At 45.2% G+C, this 23403-nt stretch overlaps 2 protein-coding genes across 2 annotated transcripts; one reads left to right on the top strand and one right to left on the bottom strand.

Moving 5' to 3' along the window:
- Positions 1 to 2671: 2671 nt before the first annotated feature.
- HAUS1 (HAUS augmin like complex subunit 1) lies at positions 2672 to 11840 on the bottom strand. The gene is made up of 9 exons (XM_083884055.1): positions 11775 to 11840; positions 10521 to 10695; positions 9368 to 9503; positions 8257 to 8391; positions 7193 to 7316; positions 6362 to 6427; positions 5082 to 5153; positions 3875 to 3922; positions 2672 to 2923 (listed from the first exon to the last, which is right to left on the bottom strand). The coding sequence occupies exons 1-9, from the start codon at positions 11823 to 11825 to the stop codon at positions 2864 to 2866; spliced, it is 867 nt and encodes a 288-aa protein (XP_083740181.1). The 5' UTR covers positions 11826 to 11840; the 3' UTR covers positions 2672 to 2863.
- A 3898-nt stretch (positions 11841 to 15738) lies between these two features.
- On the top strand, positions 15739 to 23302 carry ATP5F1A (ATP synthase F1 subunit alpha). Its single transcript, XM_083882965.1, has 12 exons — positions 15739 to 15853; positions 17044 to 17122; positions 18141 to 18310; positions 19048 to 19221; positions 19300 to 19466; positions 19594 to 19742; positions 20665 to 20816; positions 20947 to 21171; positions 21278 to 21385; positions 21902 to 22046; positions 22251 to 22401; positions 23076 to 23302. The coding sequence occupies exons 1-12, from the start codon at positions 15794 to 15796 to the stop codon at positions 23155 to 23157; spliced, it is 1662 nt and encodes a 553-aa protein (XP_083739091.1). The 5' UTR covers positions 15739 to 15793; the 3' UTR covers positions 23158 to 23302.
- The last annotated feature ends 101 nt before the right edge of the window (positions 23303 to 23403 follow it).

Genomic DNA, 23403 nt, shown 5'->3' with positions numbered 1-23403 from the left:
CTGCATGCACTGGGGACACCTCAGCTGTGACACACGGCTTGGATGCAACTGCTGGGGATTTTTTTTCCTCCTTGAGTTTCCAGTGCTAGGAAGCAACAGGTGGCTGTATCCAGGCAGCTCTCCAGATGGTCTGGCCCTGCTGCTCTCTTGATTCAGGCTCTTCACTGTTGTGGTGTGCATTTGAGTTTTCTGAAGTTCTGTATGGTTTTTATTATGTTTTGTTATCTGTTTAAAATGGTTTATTCCTAACGCCCCTTTCCCATACCCCCCGATGGTCTCCTCCCTGAGGGACACCGTCAATCACCTTGTTAGATCTGGAAGATTCAGAGAAGAAAGCCCCAGGATTCGGTCTGGGTGAGGGGGCAACACCTTTTTCCTTTGTTCAGTTAAGTTCCCCTGTTCTGGGTCACACCCTCCCTCCCCTGCTGTTGGTTCTGGGTTCTCCCCTCCTGGGGGACGCCCTCTGAATTCAAAAGGGGAAACCCGAAGCCCAGAGCCCATCACTTGCGCAAGGGCAGCTCCAGGACAAGAATAAAGCCTGGTAAAACCCAAGCAAGGGTCCACTCTTTCTTCCTTGCCACTGATCACGCTCCAGCCTGGGATCCAGACCTATCAAAACCTCCATCCTATCGTGGCCAGGGGAAGGCTAGCCGGTGGGCAGCTCTGAAGCCGTGATACTTCATGTCCTGTGAAATAGTGGTGCAGCTGCTCGGTGTGCAAGGGGAGGGGAGAACAGCCCCGGGCTTCACAACTGGCACAGCACTTCATGACGAGGTGGAGCTATGGAAGTGCCACTGTCCCCAGGAAATCCTCCCAAGCCTGGAGTCATGGTTACATGTGTGAGATAAAAAGTCTTCTCCTAATCTTAGCCAAGTAAGTCTTGAGTCTCTCATTAAAAAGCAGGGTTGGTAGCACCTTTGTGAAAAACGAGGTTTACTTTTTGGTAAATTTTTAAGAAATATGTTTAATAAAAAAATTAAGACAATCAAGAGATTAAAAAAGCCAAGTACAGCTGGCCAGGTGACTTGGCATTGGGCCAAGTCCACACTTTGCTATCTCAGAGACATTCTTTAAATGCCCTTTCTATTGTATTAATTTATGAATATTCATATACTTCCATAAACTAGTTTCCATATTCCAGGAACTCCTTGGGTCCCCCTTTTTAGAGCATGCGTGTTTCGTGGCTGTGTCTTTATTATCGCCTCCAGCTTGGGCTTTGGTCCACGCTTTCTTCAGGTGGTAGATGCTGATGGTTGGTGTATCAATAGCAGTGTCTTCTTTACATGTTCACTGGATGTTGTCTTGACCAAACAGACAGTTTAAGCATACTACATCAGTTACTACCACTCTGCCTAATCTTCTTTTACTAATAGCAGAAATAAAAAACTTATATCCTATATCCTTAAAGTTATTAATCATATAGCACACATCTTGTGAAAAGCCAATTTTATAATATACAACAACCTTCAAGCCCTCGTCTATCCCATCTTTGTATCCCAAAGTGTGATCAACACTCTCTCACATTTTAAACACACAAGCAAATAATTTCTAATCTTTTAAGAGCTTCCAGGGATTAAGATTCCTTAATTTCCAGGCCATGACCTCCAGTGCCTCACACTGGGGCTTTCTTGTTTCTTTGGTGTCTACCCCTCCATCTTCTGATGTCTTCCAAGACTACTGCTTCTTTCCCCTACCACAACAGGAAAACCAGATTATATTCTTGTTCTTTCCAGGTTCAAACACTATTCCCATGGCTTTTGGGTGAGTTTTATTCATAAGCAGTAGCTGTACCTGTAATCACCCCTGCACTACAGTGCTTGCTCCAAATTTCACATCAGTTACCTCTGGGGTAATTTCTCTTGAGCCAGTTTAGCCCATGAATTTTTCACTTGCTTTTGCCCTCGCTTCCTACCTCTTGAGTGAAAATAAATATCCCCAAAACTAAGGGAATTCACCCTTTCCTCACAGCTTGAGTTAAACACCTGGAACTAAACAGCAATTCTTTCTGCTGTATTCCTCTGAAAGAGATTCCCATGGGCAGCAGCTGTCTGGGCATCCCTCAATTGTTCCCCATCACAGCAAAAAAGGAGAGGACAGATGTCACACTTGTGGTATTTTATTGACGCCAGTCTAATTCTGAATCACTCTTCCTGCAGATCAGTGGAAAATCAACTTTTGCAGTGAAGCAACAGCTTTCATGGCCATAATCTCTTGCAACTCTAATTGCAAAGAGAGATTGTAACTGAGAACGCCACTATTTGCCTGGATGCTTCCCAGAACAAACAGGTCCATGCTCAATATCCTCAGGTACTACCACTATTTCTAGATTTTGCTTTTTCCCTATCCACATGAGATCATCTGATTTTCTGCTTTGGTATCAAATGGCTTCTAAAAGCCAGAGTGTGCAAAACACTTCTGAAGGTGTGGAAAGCTGGTGTGGTGATGGTGTGGAAGTAACAGGGCTCAGGGAACCCTCATGGAAGAATTGAGGTAGAATTGTTAAGGGCCATCTGACTTCAAAATCATCATGTCCCACAGTGGTTTTGCAGAAATACTGTTTTCAGATCTAGAAAGATCCGTGTGTTTTTAATTGTTTTAAAACTATGCCCACACTATCCACAGAGCTGCTTTACAGGCATGCATCACAGAGGGAAAAAGAGCACATAAAGACAACAGTAAGGAGGTTATTTAATGAAAAATATGTGAAGTTTACAAACACAAGGCCAATAGAAAGAAGAACACAGCAGGAAGCTGCCAAGGTACAGTAAGAATTCTGAAATGCATTGCTAGTGCAAGTAAGTAGGCAACAGAAGGAAAATCACGTTCCACATAGGCCACTTCAGGTGAACTGGGGTTTGCTGGGCTATGTCAGCTCGAAAGGCAGAGCCTCGATCTCTCTTGTGAGCTCTCTGTCCAAGGCTTCCTACCAGGAGAGAAAACCAAGAGGAATCAGGGACCACGGGAAAGCTTCCACATACTGCTGGTAAATAAACACATCTGCAGTGACCAAACCCTGGGAGGCTGTCAGCAGTGATGGGTTAACCCCAGTGCTGAGCTGGATGGACTCATCACTGCAAAGGGCAGACAGTCACAGGGAAACCTCCAAATGAAGAGATGGACAAGCTCAGCTGCCCTTACTCTGTGCCCCAGTGTGATTTTGGACACCTCCTAGCTCACAGGTCCTCCCCAGAGGTGAGCAGTCTGACCTCAGAACAGCCTCAGGCTGGTAAGGAGAACTTGTATTCCTGACTCAAAAAACAAGTGGCGTACCAACTGGGGCAGTCTCACCTGAAAATGTGTAAAATGCTCTCACCTCGCTGTGATTTTTGGTCACAGGTTAAGGCTTACCACTCGTGCTTTATGACCAAGCAGACAGTAGCCCAAAGCAAAAAAACAGGTTTTATGGGGCTCAAACATGGCCCAGCTCACTCAGGAAAGTTATGTATGAACTTCCTGAACAGCTTTTATGGTGTTTGGCTCAACAGCCACATCTACAGATTACACAAGCATGGAGGAAATGGGCACTATGTTTTATAGGGGAAGGTTCCCATTGCAGTCTACAAGGCAGCTATTGACTAAAATAGAGCCTGGAGCCCTCTGAAAGTCCAGGAGGAGAAAGGAAGCTTCTGTGACCTACACTGAGTGAATAAACATTCCAATAGGTAAAATTCATGGGGATAGAGCTACCTAATCTGCCCTGTGCCCAACTGCCTTTGCAGGTCAGGCATCACTCCCCACCAGTTCCCCTGATCAGTATCTACAACTTCTGCCTCACCAAATTTTCCCATGAGAACATTAAAACTCTAGTCTTAGGTGGGTAAATCTGTAATCAATTAATATATGTGGCTCCTGGAAAAAAAAAAAAAACTCTTACAAGTTCTTTTTTTGCTTCTTCAACCTTCACTCGTGCCAGGGGAATGCTCTAATGAGAGAAAACAGCATAAAGATCAGTATTTCATCAGGAAACAAGAGTCTCTACTCCTTTACAAGAGTGTAATGATGAGCCTCGAGTGAATTAATGGACAATTCATACAGTTTTGTGTATGCACTTCACATGCAGAAGGTATTGCCACTAAAAGCTTAGTATTGGTTTCGTTTGGGCAATCATGTATTTTTCAAAAGTCTGGTATGGCCTAAAGTCTAAAAAACCCCCTTCATTTTAAGCAATTTTCCAAATCTACCTATTAAGGGACTTGATTCCAAACGTATTTGTGGAAGAATTTTCCAAAGCACAGTAGGTTTACAAGGATAAACCTCCCTCCCCTCCTTCTGTCTGCACCAGGAGTGAGGCATTGGGGCGCTCCCTGTCTCTCTCCGCTGACAGCAAGGCTGGAGGAGGGAACTGGAGAACCTAATTCCATTTGAATGTCCTGTTCCACTTGAGAGAAGGAGGAAGCTGCCTCTTTGAGGAAGATGGATTAAACAGAGCAGCAGTCCCACTTTTCTACCCACAGCTTCTTTTTTTTTTTTTTTTTTTTTTTTTTTTTTTTTTTTTTTTCTTCTTTCTTCCCTAGGGGCAAGACAGCAGGGTTTGTATGAGGGAGAAACTTGCATCTTCATAGAGCTGAGTACTCAGCATCCTCAAGAGAAATCAAGGAAAGTGATGGAGCAGCCAGTTTAGGGGACAAAACCTACATTTGGCCATTTCTTCATGATCCTTAAGACCCTGTTCAGAGTTCCAAACTCTGCACCATGTGCTGTGTCCACCATATTGACAGCCCAATGACAGTTACAGCTAAAGTACTGGTAAATCTCAAAAGGTTGGTTATACTAGGAGATTTCTTGTCTTCTGTATTTCTTTGTTAAATTTCTAGCTGATTCACCTGAATACTAATTTACCCAGCCAATCTGTCTACTTTGTTAGAACAAAGTTTGCCTGACAAGGAAATCTAATATCTTGGCTCTGATTAATAAATAGAGATTAGGTCTTTGCTTTGCATCATCAACAAACCTTTAGCACATCTACCTGTCCACCAAAGCCATCGCAACAATATCCTTTACATTCTGATGTACACTAAAATTAGCCTGATGGCAAATACAACAGTATATATAACAAATGTAACAGTGGAATAAATACTTACAAGAGGTAAATCATGGTAGGACGCACATTCCTTCTTCAATGGCTCAATTTCCTTCAGCAGTGCAGCCAGTTCCTGCAGAGAGAGCAAGGCAGATTATATCCTAGGGAATTATTTGTAGAATTGATGGAAATCAGTGAGATAGATCTACAGTTGTCTACAATATTTCAGAATTTGAGAGCTTTCATCCTCTATAAAACACATGGAAAACTTAAGTTTTACACACACAGCAGCATAAAGACTCTCCTTTATGCTTATCAAGGGGAAGTAATTTCTCTTTGGGGCTGCAAATTGAGTACTTTCCATCGTCCTGAACTCTTTTCAAACAATCAAAGTTAAATAAAAAAGATGAAGCCATTTGTGTTGTCTGTTTTGCTGATGTCTTGGCAAAGCAGATCTATAAATGTCAAGGAGTCAAACCTTATCTTATGCTTGATCTCTAGAAGATGACAAGCCTAGAAAATTTGCTTGTGGCCTTTTGAATGCAAAATTCCAACAAAAATTAGTTCTGGTCAGTACTCTCCTGTAACACTGGGCAATGTGAGCACTGCCACCCAGTGCTGGTTGGTAAGAACCACAACAGAGAAACCAGGAAACCTATTTTCACTGCTCCACTCGAAAACATACAGGAAAAGATAGCAAAAGTAATGAGGAGAAAGACTGTGTTCCCAATACAGTAACAGCAAAAAATATGAAGATGTGTTGAGTGCACAGCACAAAGCTGTAAAATCTGCAGTTACTAACTCAAGAAATGTGCTTTTTCTTTAACGTATGATCCACTAGGCTTACAAAACAGCTGAAAATGTTATATTTAAAGACACAATTAAAAAAATAGTACACCATGGCTCAGAATTTGTGTTTCATTTGACCTTATCCCCTTATCCCCTTGTTTTGAAGTGTTTGGAAGAGATTTATTTCACACAAAATATAAAGAATCACATGGGTAATACTATCAAGAAACTGCAATACACAAGTAGTCATTTAATGGGATACAGTCCACAGAATATCCACTCTGTTTATAACACAGATCAGAAATAAAGGAGGCAGATCTGTTTTCAGTAGGAGGGAATTTATCCTGTGGAAATTCTCCAGTAGATGCCTCTAGGAAAGACAAACCCACCCAAAGGAGCCCAGTTCATGGGAATCTATCTACAGGATTTTTATTTGTGCTTCCTCTAGCCATTAAGATTTCTTGAGGCAACCAAAGAGCAAACAACAATTCCTGAAAGCATCCAACAAGCAAGCCTGGCCTGTCCCACTGTAGAAACACCACAAAAGCCTACCTCAGACGATTTCATGAGTGCCTCATGCGTCAAAGATTGGTCCAACCCCACGGCAACAAGCTCATCCTATGAACAGGAGAGGGCACAAAATGCAACAAGGAGAAAGATTTCACCATTTCCTTCTGTTTTTATCTAAACAGGCAGAGAAGAACACAGACTGTCCACAGAAGACATTGTGCTATTTGAACCACAGCTATAGCTGGTGTACAAAATGAGGTGCTGCTAAAATTTGTATTAAGAATAACAAGCCTTTCCAAAAAAGCAGTGGGAGAAGGGTACAAAGCAAGGCTCAAGAAAGGCTTGTCAGGAAAATGTCAGTTGTAATATACTACTTTCCATCTCATATTTGTCAAGGTATCAGACAGCATCCAAGCGTTAAATAAGACATTCACATGTCCTTCATCATTTAGGGAAGGTGAAGGAGCAGGCAGTACAACTTCTGCTTTCTGCATTTAGTCATCCATTCCTTTGAAAAAATGGGTCATATTCATTATTCTGAGACACAATTTACATCAGTGAATCAGCTGCTCTACCGATAGCTGTCAGTATTCTCTTGAATGACAGTTACTCTCAAGAACCACCAGGTAATCCCAGCTAACAAAGTTTCTCAGGGAATGAGTAGAGAGCACTGTACTGATCACAGGATGTGCAGAACAGAGATCAGCAAGGACAACTGAACTATATTTACATGTTGTCCTGTTAGCTCAAGAGGCCCCAGTCCTGGAGTTTAGGAAGCTTACGGAATGTCTCTGTAACTACAAATTTGGGTTCAACCAACCACAGCTGTGTCATCCCATCACAGTGTCTTGCAGGAAAATTCCTTCCACCTACCTCAGCATCACTGATCCTTATTTTCAGATCCTTAGATTTATCTTCCAGGAACTTCAGGTTCTTAGATCGAATCTCAGCTTTGGCCTTTTCTGCTTCCTGAGATTCATTTATTTTTTTAATTTCCCTTAAAAAATAATATTAAAAACCCCATTACATTCAAAAATAAATCAGCATACAAATACTGTTAATTATCTATGCTCAAGCTAAACTCTGCAATGCAACCAATACAAGAAGGAAGAAAATGGAGAAAACCTTGTATTTCCCTGTGGATTTTCCAGTGGCTGTTACCTCCAGAACCCCACAAGCTAGAGAAAATAGTGGCAAAGAGGAAGCCATATGCCTAAAAGCAAAGGGTAATAGTCTTGTGCGTAATTCCCTAACTCTTACAGACCTGCTACACAAGCTAAACCTCAGATTAAGAGGAGGCAAACTTGCACAAAGAACACAGGAATCTCTTCTACAAGCCAAATTACCACTTTACAAGACAAAAAAACACCCCACAAATAATTAGACTGGAAGGGAGCTGTGGAGAGCATCTGGGCCAACCCCAACCCATGGCTGGGGTTGATCCTGCTGTCCCTAGAAAAGCACTTCAGATTACATCCCCTAGGGAATGGACTTGACATAGATTTTAGATTTTTTTTTAGAGTTATTACTATTATTATGTGTTCTACATACTGCTTAAGGGAACTTCTTACCTGGGAATAGTTTTTGTTTTGCCTCGCTCAGTCTGACTACAGAGCACATGCCAAATGTGCTAAGAAAATCAGATTTGTCTTCAGCCTCAGACAAAAGCAACTAGTGGAAGCTGCAAACTTGTATCTGGAAACTGCTTGTAGATCACTTTTGCTTTGAAATAATGGGTTTGATGCTTTCCCAGACCTCTTTCAATTACTGAAGGTATCCATAACACAGGGGTTTTGATAAACACTTCCAAATACTTTGGAGATGTGGCAAACCCCTAAAAATTCAGCTATCCTTGTTAGTTACCACAACTACTGTTGCCCAAGACAGAGATAACCAGTATTACTTTTATCTTTCCCTCTTCCTCATCTGTTACTCACTCCTCTAACTGCTTTTCCAGTGTCAGTGCTGAAGTTAGCTTTTTCGTGAGAGTCTTCAATTTCAGTTCCATGTCTTCGTTTTTTGATTTTGTTTTATACAGTTCTGAGCTCATGTAATTGATGGCTCTGTAGAAGCTGGTGAAGAGAGAATCAGTGGAAATGCTTAGGAGTCAGCTCTTCTGAAAGTCAGAGTTATTGTTATTCTTCTTTCCACACTTTACATGAATTACTTAGTTTCCTCCTGATGTTATGGCAAGAGTAAATTAAAATAAGACACTAAGTGAATTTGCTTTCCATAACTAACAGAGATTTCCACATGGAAGGGAAAACAGCCCAGCAACCTGAGTAAGAGCAAGTGAACAACAACTGGCACTCTGGTGAATATAACCACAAACTACCACGTGCTCCACTCCTGGCTTGCCTTACTGCCTTTGACAGAAACCGTATTCAGCCCCTGAAAATGCATGGACACAAGATGTGCCCAGCAACATCTGAGTCTCCTCCTCTTCCCAAGTGGCCCAAAGTTCTTCCCACACCAGCTCGGGAAGAGAGCTGTAAGAGCCAAGATCCTGAATATCGCATAAAAATTGGATTCCAAGGCAGATTTTGCCCCTTCTTTAGTGCAAGGGCTGCAGTGTCATGGGCCAAAGCCATGCTAGGGAGAGAGGCCCAAGGAGACCAGACTAACAGATGCCATTTCTCCACAGCAGAGGCAATCTCCTTGCATGATTAAGACCAGATGAGACAGACAAGGATGAGGAATTGAGGCTGGAAGACTGGTCACAGTTCCCCAGTCTTTGCCTAAGCAGTATGAAACTGCTGTAGCTTGGGATACCTGGCACAACAGTCCAACTGGCAGCAGCCTGCAGCCACTGAACACAAAAGCATGAGGATAAATAGGAATTTAACTACATCCCAGGCCCTTCCTGTGCTAGGATAACCTAGAGCTAACACTTTGTGTTCAGTTCCCATGCACTCCAAAGCTCTCCAAGGGGTGAAAAACAAGCCTGACAAATAAGATTCCTATTGTCAAGTTTGAAGCTGCTGATGTAAAAAAAACAGAGAAAAACGGCACAGACCATTACCATGAATGCAGAGCGTGAAAAATTACCTGATAAGAGACACGTCCTCCACTTCAAGTTCCACTGCACTTTCTACCAAGTCAATAAGATCTGCGGTGGCTTCTTGGGACAGAGCGCCTACAGAAAGACCCATGCTTTCTTGAAGAATACCCTGCCAGTACTCACCTGGAAAATATATACAACCCAAAGTAGTGATTTTTAGAATATAACTGTTCTTTTATGGAACTCTCCAAAGCTTGAACCCAATCCCACACCAGGAACTTGGCTACCTGCCTCTTGTTGAGGGGAAAAGACACTTTTTATAAAGGCTTAAACATGCCAAACTGCTGCCACATTTCCATTTGTTAAATGAATTCAGTGTATAAAGGGAGAAAGCACTGCTCCACTCCCTCTCTGACCAGTCTGACTGACATCAGACAAACAAGAGCTCACTCTCGTGCTACAGCAATGAGCAGATGCAGGTCATCTCCCCACAAAGCTCAGTCTGAGTCTTGTTCATGGCAGACCCAGGAAGCTAGTCTCCATCGTTCTTTGTTTGGTGGCAAGACACTTGAAGGAACAAAACCCAAACATGTTTTCTTACTTACAAAAGCATCTTCATGTGTACTATGCCAGCCTTTGCACAGAAAAGTAAAATTTCTTCCTGAGAAAAGCCTTTTAAGGGACAGTCCTTTATTAAGTGTGTTAAAAACATATTATGTTCCCCCAAACCACCTACTTACTCAAAAATATCCCAAACAAATTATAAAATAGTCACTCTAGGCAGCTTCAGCACAACTTAATCATCTCAATGTTGTTTCAGACTCCTCCAGTGGCTGAGCACCAGCTCAGACTCTTGAATGAGCAGCAGGGACACTTCGCTCTCTATCCAGGCAATATTTCCATGCTGTGCTATCCAGCCCAGCAGACTAGGAGGTTTTAGCAATTAAACTGCTTGTCCACATTTATGGCCACCTCAAAATGGCTTAAAAAAATTGTCCTTGACCAATCTCATATCACTGTAAACTTAGCTGAAAGGAAGGTGTGTGATGCATTGTAGTAAAAACTGCTTCAAAAAAAAGCTGAGTCTGTTTCAATTGCATATATTTATATATATTCCTAAGTTTTTAACAAGTACAGTCTTCAGGATCACTAAGAAAAGCCTGACTCTGATGGAACTGAAAAAGGAAGCTTCCAACTCACTTTCTGCTTCATACTTGGTTGCCTGGTCCTTCATGTCCTCTATCAGCAACATTACATCCTTGTCTCTCTCTTCACTGCATTCCATAATTTCATGCAAAATATCCACTGTCCTTTCATTCACCTCATAGTCTGGAATAGGCACATCTCCATATATTTTCTTTAGCCATGAAGTAACCTGCCAGAGAAAGGAGACAAAAGAGCAAACCATCATGTGAAATGACAGAAAATAGTTGACAGATGTGAAAAATATAAACCACTGCAAATTCTGTACTCCTGAAGAGTAACTCCTACATCAGTCCAGGAGGCATTGGTGGGAAAAGGGGAGAAAAATTCCTTTCCTTCTTTAAACCTTCTCTGTGGTCTAGAAGACTATATTAGATCCCTTTTAATCTCACTCATTTCTTTGGACACCCGCTTATCTCCGTGTGATAAAATGTTATCTTTTTATTCACATGACCTGTTGGCTACAGACACTGTAATGACCCAAGAGACGTTAAATGGGTGTTTGGAAAATTGGTGAACACTGTGTTCATATGAAGATGCTTTTGTAAGTAAGAAACTGCCCAAGCCACCATTGGGAACAGTCTCTGCAGAAGAGTGGGAGAGAGTCACCACCATGTGCAGGCACAAGCCCTGCAAAGCAGTTGTACCATTGGAGATGACCATTTGGTCAGAAATAAAAGATCCACACAAGTGCTCTCAGGTACGGCTCTGATCGTGGAATCACAGAATTGTTTGGGTTGGAAAGGCCCTCCAGGATCATCAAGTCCAACCACATCCCCAGCACGGCCAAGGCCTCGGCTGACCCAAGCCCCCAAGTGCCGCATCCTCACGGCTTTCAAGCCCTTCCAGCGGTGGGGACTCCGCCACTGCCCCGGGCAGCTCTGCCAGGCCTGGACAACCCTTTGGGTGAAGAAATTTCTCCTAATATCCAACCTAATAAGATTAAAAGGTTAGATTATGACCAGTAACAACATAAGAACATGGAACTTCTACACCATGTAAGGAACATAAACTCTTACACAAGCCTGCCTAAAAACCTGACGGAGAATGGACGCAGCCGTATAACTTTAAAAGCCTTTTTTTCCCCTAGCACCTCCTTCCTCATCCCGCTGTCGCATCCCAGCGACCTACACAAGCTGCATTGGAAAAAACCACCACACCCTTCGGCGCAAACACCACAAACGATGGCGGGGGGGTGGGGACGCGAAACCGTGCTGAAAAGAGAAGGCGAACCGCGCCGGGCGCCGTTACCCGAGTGAGCTTCTTCTCGAAGGGATCGCCGGCCGCCGCCATCCCGCCCATCCGCCCGGGGCATGACGGGAGTGGGCGGCGCCGCGGGACCCGCCGAGCCCGCGTTACACCGGACGGGGGAAAATGGGAATGGAAAGGTGTTTAACAGTTAATCGGAATGTTAAACCCTCTCAATGGGCTCGTCTTTTAGTTAAGGGAAGATGTTAAAAAACGCCAATAGAACTCCAAAACAGCAAAACGAAACAAAAGAGATGCAAGAGGAACACATCAAGAGCTACAGCAGAAAGCTGCCTGGGAGTGCTGGTGCCAGTGGTTGGACAGGAGCCCAGGAGTGCCCAGGTGGGCAAGGGGCCGATGGCCCCTGGGCTGTCCCAGCCATGGTGTGACACAGCCCCAGGCAGGGCCCGTCCCCTGGGCTGGCACTGCTGAGGCACCTCCAGTGCTGGGGACAGCTCTGGGCCCCTCAGGACAAGAGAGACACTGAGGGGCTGGAGCGTGTCCAGGGAAGGGAAGGGAGCTGGGGAAGGGGCTGGAGCCCCAGGAGTGGCTGAGGGAACTGGGAGAGGGGCTCAGCCTGGAGAAAAGGAGGCTCAGGGGGGACCTTCTGGCTCTGCACAACTCCCTGACAGGAGGAGACAGCTTGAGGGGGTCAGGCTCTGCTCCCAGGGAACAGGGACAGGAGGAGAGGAAAGAGCCTCGAGCTGTGACAAGGGGGGGTTTGAGATCAGATACTCGAAAAATTGTCTTCACAAAAAGGGGTGTCAAGGCCTGGCCTGGGGAAATGGTCGTGGTGGTGTTAGTTATTAACATCCATGTGGTTTGGGTTTTTTGTGTGTGTGTGTTTTGGTTTTTGGTTTTTTTTTGTTTGTTGTTTTGTTTGTTTGTTTTTCGGGCACTTTTAGAGAAATTTAAGTGATTTCCGAAATGCATGGAAGAATCACACTTGGTACGACACATGCCAAAGTAGCTGAAGATTTTTCATTTAACCTTTTCAATTCCCAGAAGGGGAATCCACTGGAATCTGTGGCTTTGCCAACCTCTCTGGATTATCAAAGGGACCGATCACAGTGTACCTGAGTTTCAGCACTTTCTCACTGGTAGACCAAATGCTGTCTCACATAGGGGACATAAAATCATCCCCAGCGGCAGATTGAGGGGAGGGAGGATTCTGCCCCACTCACATGGGACCCTGCCTGCAGAGCTGCCTCCAGCCCTGGGCTCCAACAGCACAAGGACATGGAGCTGCTGGAGGCCACAGGGATGCTTCCAGGGCTGGAGCCCCTCTACTCAGGAGCCAGGCTGGGAGAGCTGGGGATGTTCACTTGCACAAAAGATGGCACCAGGGAGACCTCAGAGCCCCTGACAGGGCCCAAAGGGGCTCCAGGAGAGGGACCTGGGACAAGACCTGGAGGGACAGGACACGGGGAACGGCTTCCCACTGCCAGAGGGCAGGCTTAGATGGGATATTGGGAAGGAATTCCTGGCTGTGAGGGCGAGGAGGCCATGGCATAAGTTTCCCAGAGAAGCTGTGGATGCCCCAGGCTTGTAAATGTTCTGGCCCAGGTTGGACAAGGCTTGGTGTGGGGTCCAACCCTTTTGGGGAATGGAGCATCCAAGATTCATAGATGGTCGTGGTCAAAAGGAACTACAAAAGTCAGAGCATTCACAAAAGTTTCCCAAGTGAAATTACACACTTGGCATGGAAATTATTGTTAGTCTCTTGACTTCCTCATATAAGCCCATGGCAGTGGGTTTTGGATAAAGGAGTAGTGTCAAAGGGAAGAAAGCAGGATTAAAGAGGGGGAGAGAGAAAGAAAGAGATCACCAGGCTTAGCTCCATTGGTGATCCAGCTGGTGGAATGTCTAGGGTCCTGGGGTGCCTGCACATATGGTCTTGGTGGTGGGACCTTTTATAGATGAGTTTCCCTGTCCTGAAAGTAACTTTCTCACTTTCTATGCAAATTTATCATCTGCAGTTCATTCTTCTAGACCTTTCTGGAACAGGGTTGGAGGACTTCACAAGTCTCTGGTGGTCTTGATTCCCTTTACAGTCCTAGACTGCTTCTTGCCTTCATTCCTGTGCTGTGCTGAGTTTGTCTCCAGGAATTGGAACAAGAATGTTTGTCCCAGAAAAATGGTACCCTCTGAATGGCCCCCTCTCCAACCACATCTTGTTCTTCCTTACAGCTGTGTTTTTACCAACAAACCTTGATTGTTTTTATAATGCTTGGTTGGCTCCGCAGTTATCCAGATATTGGTATTTGAGACACACATCCTCTTACCTTCTGGGCTTCCATACTTGGGGCAACCAGATTTAGTCCATGAAACAGCAGCTAACAAGCAAACTCTGAGCGATGTCCATGTATTACAAGAAAACAAATTATTGTTGGTGGAATTTCCTTGCCAAGGTTTAGGGCTTGATATGCTTCAACGGTCTCAGACCTAGGGGGAAGTTAACAAAGCTTGGGAAGGAAGGATGTACCGCTGGTAGTGGGCACAGAGAATGCAGAGTTTACAGGCCACAGGGATATCTGCTTGAGCTTCCAAGATGGAGAAGAAACTAATAAAGTGAACCCAGCACCTGTGCTGAAACCAGCTCTGACTGGGTAAACAGTGGTGCTGGCAGGGAGAATCTGTGACAACTGACCTAAGAAACCCACTGACCCAGGAGAAGAGAAAGGCTGGGGATGAGAAACACAGAATCATTAACCAATAGAATACTAATTGATAAAAGAACTATATAACTTATAGCCACTGAATGCCACTTCCTTTGTATGCTAAAATGTATTAATTGTGAAGTGTTTGGATAGTTCTGGAATACCATTGAGCACCCAGGCTTGCACAACCCTGCAATAAATAATCAACGCCTCTCTTGTGTGTCTCATTATTGGCCTATTACACAGTATGTAAGGAATCAAGTTTTGCAGACAGCATTGTCACTGCCCAACCTTTCCCCACCCTTGATACTGACACCCACCGGATTTGCACCCCTCAAAATTGAATCAGTGGCTATAGCAGGACAGCTATGATTAAGCATCTGCATATTGTGAGCATTGTGTGCTTGGCCGACTTTTTTAAGGAAATCAAGACGATCCTAAGGGGAGTGGGCTGTTTGGATGAGAACCACGAGGACTGAAGTCAGCAGGACTGAGCAGCACCTGGGAGAAAAGCAATTTTGGGAGTGGAAGATTGTGGCCAGCATCTCATTGATCACCGACTCAAAACAGACTGCAAAGCGAGAGCTCTAACTAGCAAAGAGTTAATTAATTGAAGTGGTAGTTAATAGATTGGTACTAACAGAGAAGTTATGTAATTTGTAACCAATGAATGCTGATGCCTTTGGTTGTTGAAATGCATAAAGAGTAAGTAAAGTTTTGGTGACGGACGTCCTAGACAGCCAGCTACCTGCTTTGTGCTAACTAGAAGAAGAGATAGAAATCGCTCGGCTCCGTGTGTGAAATGGTGCTGCACACCGGGGAACGAGCCCGCCGAGGGACACTTCTGTCTCTGCCCCTGTCCTTATCCCCGTTCTCTTCCGTGGCCCTGTTCCTCTCCGTGCTTCTGCCCTTGTCCCGACCCATGTCCCCGTCGCTGTTCCTTTGGGCGCTCCTGCCCTTGTCCCTATCCCCGCCTCAGTTCCTGCCTTATTGCTTCCCGTGTCGCATCTCCGCTCCTCCCTCGCTCCCCGCCCCTTCCGCCCGCCCACGACCATTTCAAGGACACCTATCTCAGCGGGCTTTTTTTCTAAAAGCCTCATTTAAGTTTCTTTAATTATTTGCATTTTTAATTATTTGTATTTTTATTACATATTGTACGTATTTGTGTGCATACAGAGACACACATCCGCACGTACAAACCAGGGGCGCGGGAAGCGCTTCCGCCGCGCGCTCCGCCCCCTGGGCGCGGCCTCGGCGGCAAAAGGGGCGTGAGGCGCCGCCGCCATTTTGTGTGCCGAGCGCGCGGGCGGCAGTCGTCAGCGTCCGCCAGCCTCAGCCTGCCCCGGCCCTGCCGCCGCCGCCATGCTCTCCGCCCGCGTTGCTGCCGCCCTCGCCCGCTCCCTGCCGCGGCAGGCCGGCCTGGTGAGCGCCATACCCGCCCCGGAGCCGGCGGGGCTGGGGGGGGATGCGGCGGCGCCGCCATCTTGGGGGCCACGGTGACATTGAGGGTGTGAGGGGGTGACTGCGGAGTGTGGGGACGGGAGCACGGGCTGTGCCGCCAGCGCGGTGGGACAGACCCCGGTGAGAAACGGGGCGTCCTTGGCCGGGCTTGGGGCAGCGGTTTAAAGCTGGTAGGTCAAGGTCAAGGTTATAGGTGTGAGGTGCGAGGCGCGTGAGGGGTTTATCGCACGTTTGTGAAGAAACGGAAGGTGGGAAGAGCTGTGAGGAACTATCCTTGCGGTGTTTCCAATGAATATGGGTGGGGGAGAGGGCTGCTCGGAGTGCAGTACATTAAATGGCTGCAGCGTTGCTGCGTGGTGGTACACTGAGAGCCTTGCTTAAGGTGCTAAAACGTGATCTTACGATGCAGTCATTATCACAGATTTCTTTTTCTTTAGTATTTAAAACTGGCCATGAGAAGAATTTTTTTACAGGAAGGGTGATTGAAGGAGATTGTTCTAAATATGTCTGATTTAAATTGACATTAGACATTGCAAGGGTTTCCCCGGGTGGGGGGTGGTGAAGTCATCAAATCTTAGAGGAGTTTGAAGGTATAATGCAGCGGGTGCCACAGTCTAGTTGGCAGGGTGGTGTTTGGTCATAGGTTGGACTCAGTGACCTCAGAGCTCTTTTCCACAGCAATTGTGATTCTGAGGTATTTTTGTTACAGTGCTTTGTGGGTTTTTTTTTTTCTATGTGTGGTGACAATACCAAAACCACTGCAGATAGATTTGTGTATACAATCTTCTCCCTGTTCAGAACCCTGAGTGGTACAGTGATTTCTTTATGCTCCAAGGTTCTCATGTTCAGCACAGAAATGACAAACGTGAGGAGATTTCTCTTCGGGAGCTGCTGCAGCGGTTGATGATTACATCAGTGCACTGCAGAAAAATGCAGTGCAGGATTTGGAGCAATCTCCTTCATTATCTATCCTTTCATAGTGGTGCTGGACTTGGTTCCAGAACTCCATAGCTGTGAATGGGGTGCTGTGGAGCTTAACTCAAAGCTGAGATGCATCATAAGCAGCTCAAGGTCAAAGATGTTAATCTCTCAGCTTTTTTTTTTTTTTTTCATGATTAAAGAAATCTTGCTGAAACAATGATTTATTTTAGGTTTCCAGAAACACCCTCAGTGCAGCATTTGTTGCTACCAGAAACCTCCATGCCTCCAAACCATGCTTTCAGAAGACGGGTGAGTCTGAGAAAGCGCTTGAGTGTCATTAAGAATTTGGTCTGTCAGACAAAAAGGAATTTGATTATAGTGAGTATTAATTGACAGCAGCGAGGACATTTATTTTCTGAGAGTATTTAGGTGAGCTGTTACCTGGTCACATCCAGCAGACTGCACTTTAGTAACTTGAGAAAGCCCCCAGAGCAGGGAGTGGCTGTGTCAGCTGGCTTACATAGCATACCTGCTTCACTAGGATTCCACCCACCTGCAGCATTGTTTAAAAATCATTTGAAAAAAAATAGCCCCAGATTGGAGTTGCCTGTAACAGAATGAAGGAGTGGATGACTTCCCTAGGCCTGCCTGGGTTTGACCTTGCGTCCTTGGGCACAGCTCTATTTTGCTGCCAGCAGTCTGCTGTTTAGAGAAGACAGCTGCCCTGCATAGCTGTGTATTTAGCAGTGCTTCATGCATATTTTTAAAGTGGTTTATGGAGATTAAGGGCATTACTAGGAAATAAGTATTAAAGTGTTATTTACTGTTTCTTAGCTGAGGAGGTAACAAGCTGTTGGAAGTAAATTGGAGAAGTATGGAGAATATATTTTTATATCTGACAACTTGCTCCTGAAACATAATGAAGTTCCTTTATATCAGTGTGAATCTTGGATTACAAATCATTTGGCAGGCTGTGCTGATGCATCCAAGGCTAAGTGACTGCTCTGCAGACAGGCCTGTTTTGCCTGGGCTAAGGCTGATCAATTAATTTAATTGCTTTCTAGGGAGAGAGCATAGGACATAATCAGGAGAGTGGATAACTGCACAGCTGAGCCTGTTTTGGTTGAAGCTGGCTGTAATGATGAATCGAAGCTGCTTTTATTAGCTGGGAATACAGAGGCTGGTATTTATCTTACCCTAAGTAAATGTGTTGCTCGCTAGACTTTGCAACACAGCTGAGAAAGGGCACCGTGTGAATTTGAGGCAAGCTTACTGAGTGCATGTTGTACCTTAATGTGCTAATCTGATTTCAGTCATCTCTCTCCAGGTACTGCTGAGGTATCCTCTATTCTTGAGGAGCGCATCCTGGGAGCTGACACCTCGGCTGAGCTGGAGGAGACAGGCCGTGTGCTCTCCATTGGTGATGGTATTGCCCGTGTGTATGGCCTGAGAAATGTCCAGGCAGAAGAGATGGTTGAGTTCTCTTCTGGGCTGAAGGTAAGCTGTCACTAATGGAATTTCTTTAACATGGACATAAAGACAGTTTTTTAAGAAGAACCTGAGACTATGCTTGAAGGTATCACTATGAACATTGCATTACCTTCACTGCAACTTTAATATATAGTAACTGGTGAGGGTTTTTTTAATTTGTTGCATTGCTTTCAGTATCAGCCTCTGATTTTCAGCCAACATTTGAACATTTGAGCTGCCTTTGTCCTCATTTAGAAAGTAAAAGGGCTGACCTGGCACAGGATTTTTCCTTTGTTTTCAGGGTGTCTTTTCTGTTTGCTGTTTAATAATGACCCCTCTGCTTCAATACATTATACAGCTTGCTGCTTTCTTCAGTACTGTAACAGCTCTTTGAGCATTTTTAATGAACCGTTTCACCTTGGGCAGAGAAGGAGCCAGTCCTTTTCCCTTGTCCAGCTTGTAGGCAAGGGAGTAATGTTGTACGTGAACCTTGCTTGCCCTTTGTGTTCTTTTTAGAGAAACAATTGACTTGAGTGCTAGGGTGCTGGGGTGTAACTACTGGGTAAGTTGAAAACTTAGGCAGGTTTTCTAGCCCATGTGGAAGGAAATAGACGCTTTATACGTAAAAACTGAACCTTGACTATTGTCACAAAGTTGAGGTAGATCATGAAGGATTTTGTACACAGTGAAATAATCATGTCAATATTAAAGCTTTTATGCATGTCAGTATGGATTTTCTGAGGGTGATGTGATCTCTGTCGCAGGGCATGTCCTTGAACTTGGAGCCTGACAATGTTGGTGTTGTCGTGTTTGGTAACGACAGACTGATCAAAGAAGGGGATGTTGTGAAGCGGACCGGTGCCATTGTGGATGTTCCAGTGGGGGAGGAGCTGCTGGGCCGTGTTGTGGATGCCCTGGGCAATCCAATTGATGGGAAGGTAAGTGTAGCTGGGTGCTAAGTACCTCTGCTTGTATCTGTGTGATACAGACCTCAGCAGTTTTTTCCTCTCTTTTAGGGTGCTATTGCATCTAAGACACGTAGGAGAGTTGGATTGAAAGCCCCTGGGATCATTCCCAGGATCTCTGTGCGTGAGCCCATGCAGACTGGGATTAAGGCTGTAGACAGCTTGGTGCCCATTGGTCGTGGTCAGCGTGAGCTGATCATTGGTGACAGGCAGACTGGGTAAGTTAAATACTCAAGCCTAAAATGTTCCATAAACAGAGACTCTGGTACAGCGGAGCCGGACACAGGGTTGGATAGGAGCTGGGAGAGCCTTGGGCCACTTAACTTACCAGCCTCTGTTTCTCAGGAAAACTTCAATTGCGATTGACACAATAATCAACCAGAAACGATTCAACGATGGCACAGATGAGAAGAAGAAGCTGTACTGTATCTATGTTGCAATTGGCCAGAAAAGATCCACTGTTGCTCAGCTGGTGAAGAGGCTCACTGATGCAGGTATGGATTTTGGGAGATGGTTGAGCCTGGCATCTAATGACATCCTGTTCTCATTGTAATGCTGAGTACTACTGTAACCTCTCTTGTCTGCAAGTGTAGACAGAATTCATATTACATGTGTGAATTACTTGATTTTGTGAACAAGAAATATCTATAGCAATCTGGAGGAAAAGGCCTCATTTTTGTTGTATCACAATTAAGAAGACTATTTTGAGGTCCTCAAACTGCTGAATTGCTTCTGGAAAGGTCACCCTGTGGTTTTAGGTTTTTTTGTTAGCAGAGTTGAAAGCTTCATCTTGACAGTCAGGCAGGCCTGGTGACAAGCTCTGGCCTTCAAGTCATCATGGACTTGGCATTTGTCCTGTGTGTTCCATGTGCCAGTCAGTGTGAATGGCAGCTGAAAATACGGTGAAGAGCTTTCACTGCCCAAACACAAGGCATCAAATGATAGCATCTCTTCAGAGTCAGTGATCTCCATGACCAAGGGTCCACATTTAACAGAGCTAGCAGGAGATCAGGCACTTTGACCTCATGCTTGGTGATCCTGGCATCTGTAATGGAAAAACCCATATTTTAAGGACAGTAATTTGTTTGAGACTGTATCACAGAGTCTTGCAGCAGCCAGGAAACTGTAGGCTTTCAGTGTGAATTTTTTCTAGAACAAAAGCTTAGTTTTAAGCTTTGTTTTAAATGGGAAAGAAGTCTGCAAGTGTTAGATGTTAGCTGCCACAAACTTGGCCTTAAGACTTCCTGAGTCAGATTTGCTAGCAGACACTTTCAGCTGATGTGCTGGACTTTCGTATAGCAGTGTAGTGACACTGTTTGGGCTTGTGTCAGCACTGGTACTTTACATGCTTGTTGTGTTTGCTGATTTTGGGCATGATGACATAATGCACTCAGAGGTGTCTCCAATCCTTTCCAGATGCCATGAAGTACACTATTGTGGTGTCTGCCACAGCATCCGATGCAGCGCCCCTGCAGTACCTGGCTCCCTATTCAGGCTGCTCCATGGGGGAGTACTTCAGAGACAACGGGAAACACGCACTAATCATCTATGATGACTTGTCCAAACAGGTCAGGAAACTTTGGGTTTAGGCCTTTTGGGGTGGCATTGGTGTTTGTAGCTGTAAGAATGTCTCCTGTTTAGAAATCAAAAAGGTTAAGGGAGGTGCTGAGCTCTGAAGGCTGTCTTTGCTCCACACAGGCCGTTGCATACCGTCAGATGTCTCTGCTGCTGCGCCGCCCCCCTGGCCGGGAGGCCTACCCAGGTGATGTGTTCTACCTGCACTCTCGGCTGCTGGAGAGAGCAGCCAAAATGAACGACTCCTTCGGGGGTGGCTCTCTGACTGCCTTGCCTGTCATTGAGACTCAGGCTGGGGACGTGTCTGCTTACATTCCAACCAACGTCATCTCCATCACTGATGGACAGGTAGGATGTCCTCACAGCCCAGCTTCTCCGTGGAACTTAGTGACCAGTCTCTCAAGAGAGGCTCAGAGGCTTCTGAACAAGATAATGATACAATTCTGTCCTGCAGATTTTCTTGGAAACTGAGTTGTTTTACAAAGGTATCCGTCCAGCCATCAACGTTGGTCTGTCTGTGTCCCGTGTGGGTTCTGCTGCTCAGACCAGGGCTATGAAGCAGGTAATTGAGAAATTGCTGTTCCTCCTCGTGCTAGAGATGAGTAGGCCTTCCAAGCCATTTCACTCTGATGAGCTGTGAACAGAGAATAAATAAGGCTTTTGATCTCTTAGTGTTATGAAATTATAAAATAACAAGCTTTATAGTTCTCTTTATTGCTTTCATTTGCCTGCTGAGAAAAGGAGATAGTATCTGCATAAAGATGTAGGATTAAGTTTTGATGTGTGGGTACTGATTACTTAGAAATAGAGAATGCGCTCTTAATTGTAGGCTTTTAGTCCAGTCATAGGATTTGATTTAACATCAATAGCTGCTGTTTTAGGGGAGAAATAGCATGGTCTTATGGTAAAGTGTGAGATTTTTGTAACGTTTATAATCAGTTGTCAGTTTTTAGATTGCCTTGTCTGGAATGCAGGGCAGAGCTGACTCACGACAGCTGTCAGCTGCCAGATAACCTGCAAACTCAGAGACGCTTGGAGCTTTGGGGTGATCATAGCGGCTCTGGCTTGTACCTTGCAGGTGGCCGGTACCATGAAGCTGGAGCTGGCTCAGTACCGTGAGGTGGCCGCCTTCGCCCAGTTTGGCTCTGACCTGGATGCTGCCACACAGCAGCTGCTGAACCGCGGCGTGCGCCTGACAGAGCTGCTCAAGCAGGGCCAGTACGGTGAGTGGCCTGGCTTGGCAGGTCTGGGTGCCCATTAGTGCCTTGTGCTAACAAGGTTGGCCTCGTGTCTGTTCTGTGCACATGGTAAATGCGGATTTGCTTGAACCGAGCTGTCCATGTGCGCTTGGTCTTCCAAGGGCTCTTGTAGTGTGTTGTGTCCTGATGGAAGATTTCCAGTGGTGTGAGTGCTGTCTTTTCCTGCAGTTCCCATGGCTATTGAGGAGCAGGTGGCAGTCATCTATGCCGGTGTGAGAGGTCACTTGGACAAGCTGGAGCCCAGCAAGATCACAAAATTCGAGAGTGCTTTCCTAGCTCATGTACTGAGCCAGCACCAAGCACTCCTCTCCACAATCAGGTATGGTGCTTTACCTTGCTTTATTTCAAGGATTTTGTTGTCTGGATAATGGTCACTGAACTGTTAATTTAGTTCATCTTAGAACATCAGGTGTTGAGCTGGCTGTATCAAAACTGGGGGTTAAATCAACCTTCCTACCATCCACCTTCCTCAGCTTCAGCTCTTAGGAAATGCAGCTGATGCTTCAAGTGAACCTTCTTGCATCTCTTGCATCTCTTCTAACTTATTCCAGAATTCACTTGATTGAGTGAGTTCCCATATTGTGGACAGCTTCGAGCTATTGGGAGTGGTGTGGGTTAAGTGCTGCAGAGTGAACTGTTGGGGATTGAGTATTTCCATAGTCCTGTCCTGGAAACTGGTCCTGACTTTTTTTGTCATGAAGAACATCATACGCCTTCTCTCTCTGGGGCACAGCTCTGTAGGTTGGGCCTTGTTGGAATAAGATGGCTGTTCTGAAAGAATTTGTGAACAAACTTCAGTTCTTAGAGAGGACTGGCTCTTTTAGGAGGAGAGGCGTTCTATCAGTGGGATGGCTTCATGCACCAAACAAATGTGTTCATTTATCTACTGAATTTGTTAGAAATGGGGAGGTTTGTTGTAAAGCTTCCGTGTTTGTCTTAGAGTTGACGCTCTTTTGATTGCTGTGTCTGAATTTAACTGAACTCTTCCCACAGGACTGAAGGGAAGATCTCTGACCAGACAGAAGCAAAGTTGAAGGAAATAGTCACAAATTTCCTGGCTACCTTTGAGGCATAAACTCTTAAAACTGTTCTAACAGACAAGGCTGTTGTGATCCAGTGTTCCAGCTCCGTTGGAGACGAAAGCATGTGCGACTTGAATGTACAGATCTTGATGAGAATAAAGGTTCCTATGTAAAAAGGCTCTGTTCTGAATGTAAAAATACTGTGTTCTGAATGATTGCTTTTTTGTCTGTACTTCTGGCTCACTCTTGCGCCTGTAGAACCACAGAGCTGAACTCCCCTGGACACAGCACTGCTAGAG

The sequence above is a fragment of the Zosterops lateralis genome (assembly GCF_965231275.1).
Source record: "Zosterops lateralis genome assembly, chromosome: Z".
Classification (NCBI taxonomy): domain Eukaryota; kingdom Metazoa; phylum Chordata; class Aves; order Passeriformes; family Zosteropidae; genus Zosterops; species Zosterops lateralis.
The sequence above is the reverse complement of the archived record's forward strand: the minus strand, read 5'-3'. Positions and strand labels throughout refer to the sequence as shown.

Bases quoted from the DNA above. Each gene is read 5' to 3' on its own strand.
- HAUS1 (XM_083884055.1), bottom strand. From the start codon at position 11,825: ATGGGCGGGATGGCGGCGGCCGGCGATCCCTTCGAGAAGAAGCTCACT. The intron at 8,392-9,367 runs GTAATTTTTCAC...TCTCTTCACCAG, and splicing joins GAGGACGTGTCTCTTATCAG to CTTCTACAGAGCCATCAATT. The intron at 3,923-5,081 runs GTAAGTATTTAT...TTCTCTCATTAG, and splicing joins CCTACCATGATTTACCTCTT to AGCATTCCCCTGGCACGAGT.
- ATP5F1A (XM_083882965.1), top strand. From the start codon at position 15,794: ATGCTCTCCGCCCGCGTTGCTGCCGCCCTCGCCCGCTCCCTGCCGCGG. The intron at 15,854-17,043 runs GTGAGCGCCATA...GATTTATTTTAG, and splicing joins TGCCGCGGCAGGCCGGCCTG to GTTTCCAGAAACACCCTCAG. The intron at 19,743-20,664 runs GTATGGATTTTG...AATCCTTTCCAG, and splicing joins GAAGAGGCTCACTGATGCAG to ATGCCATGAAGTACACTATT.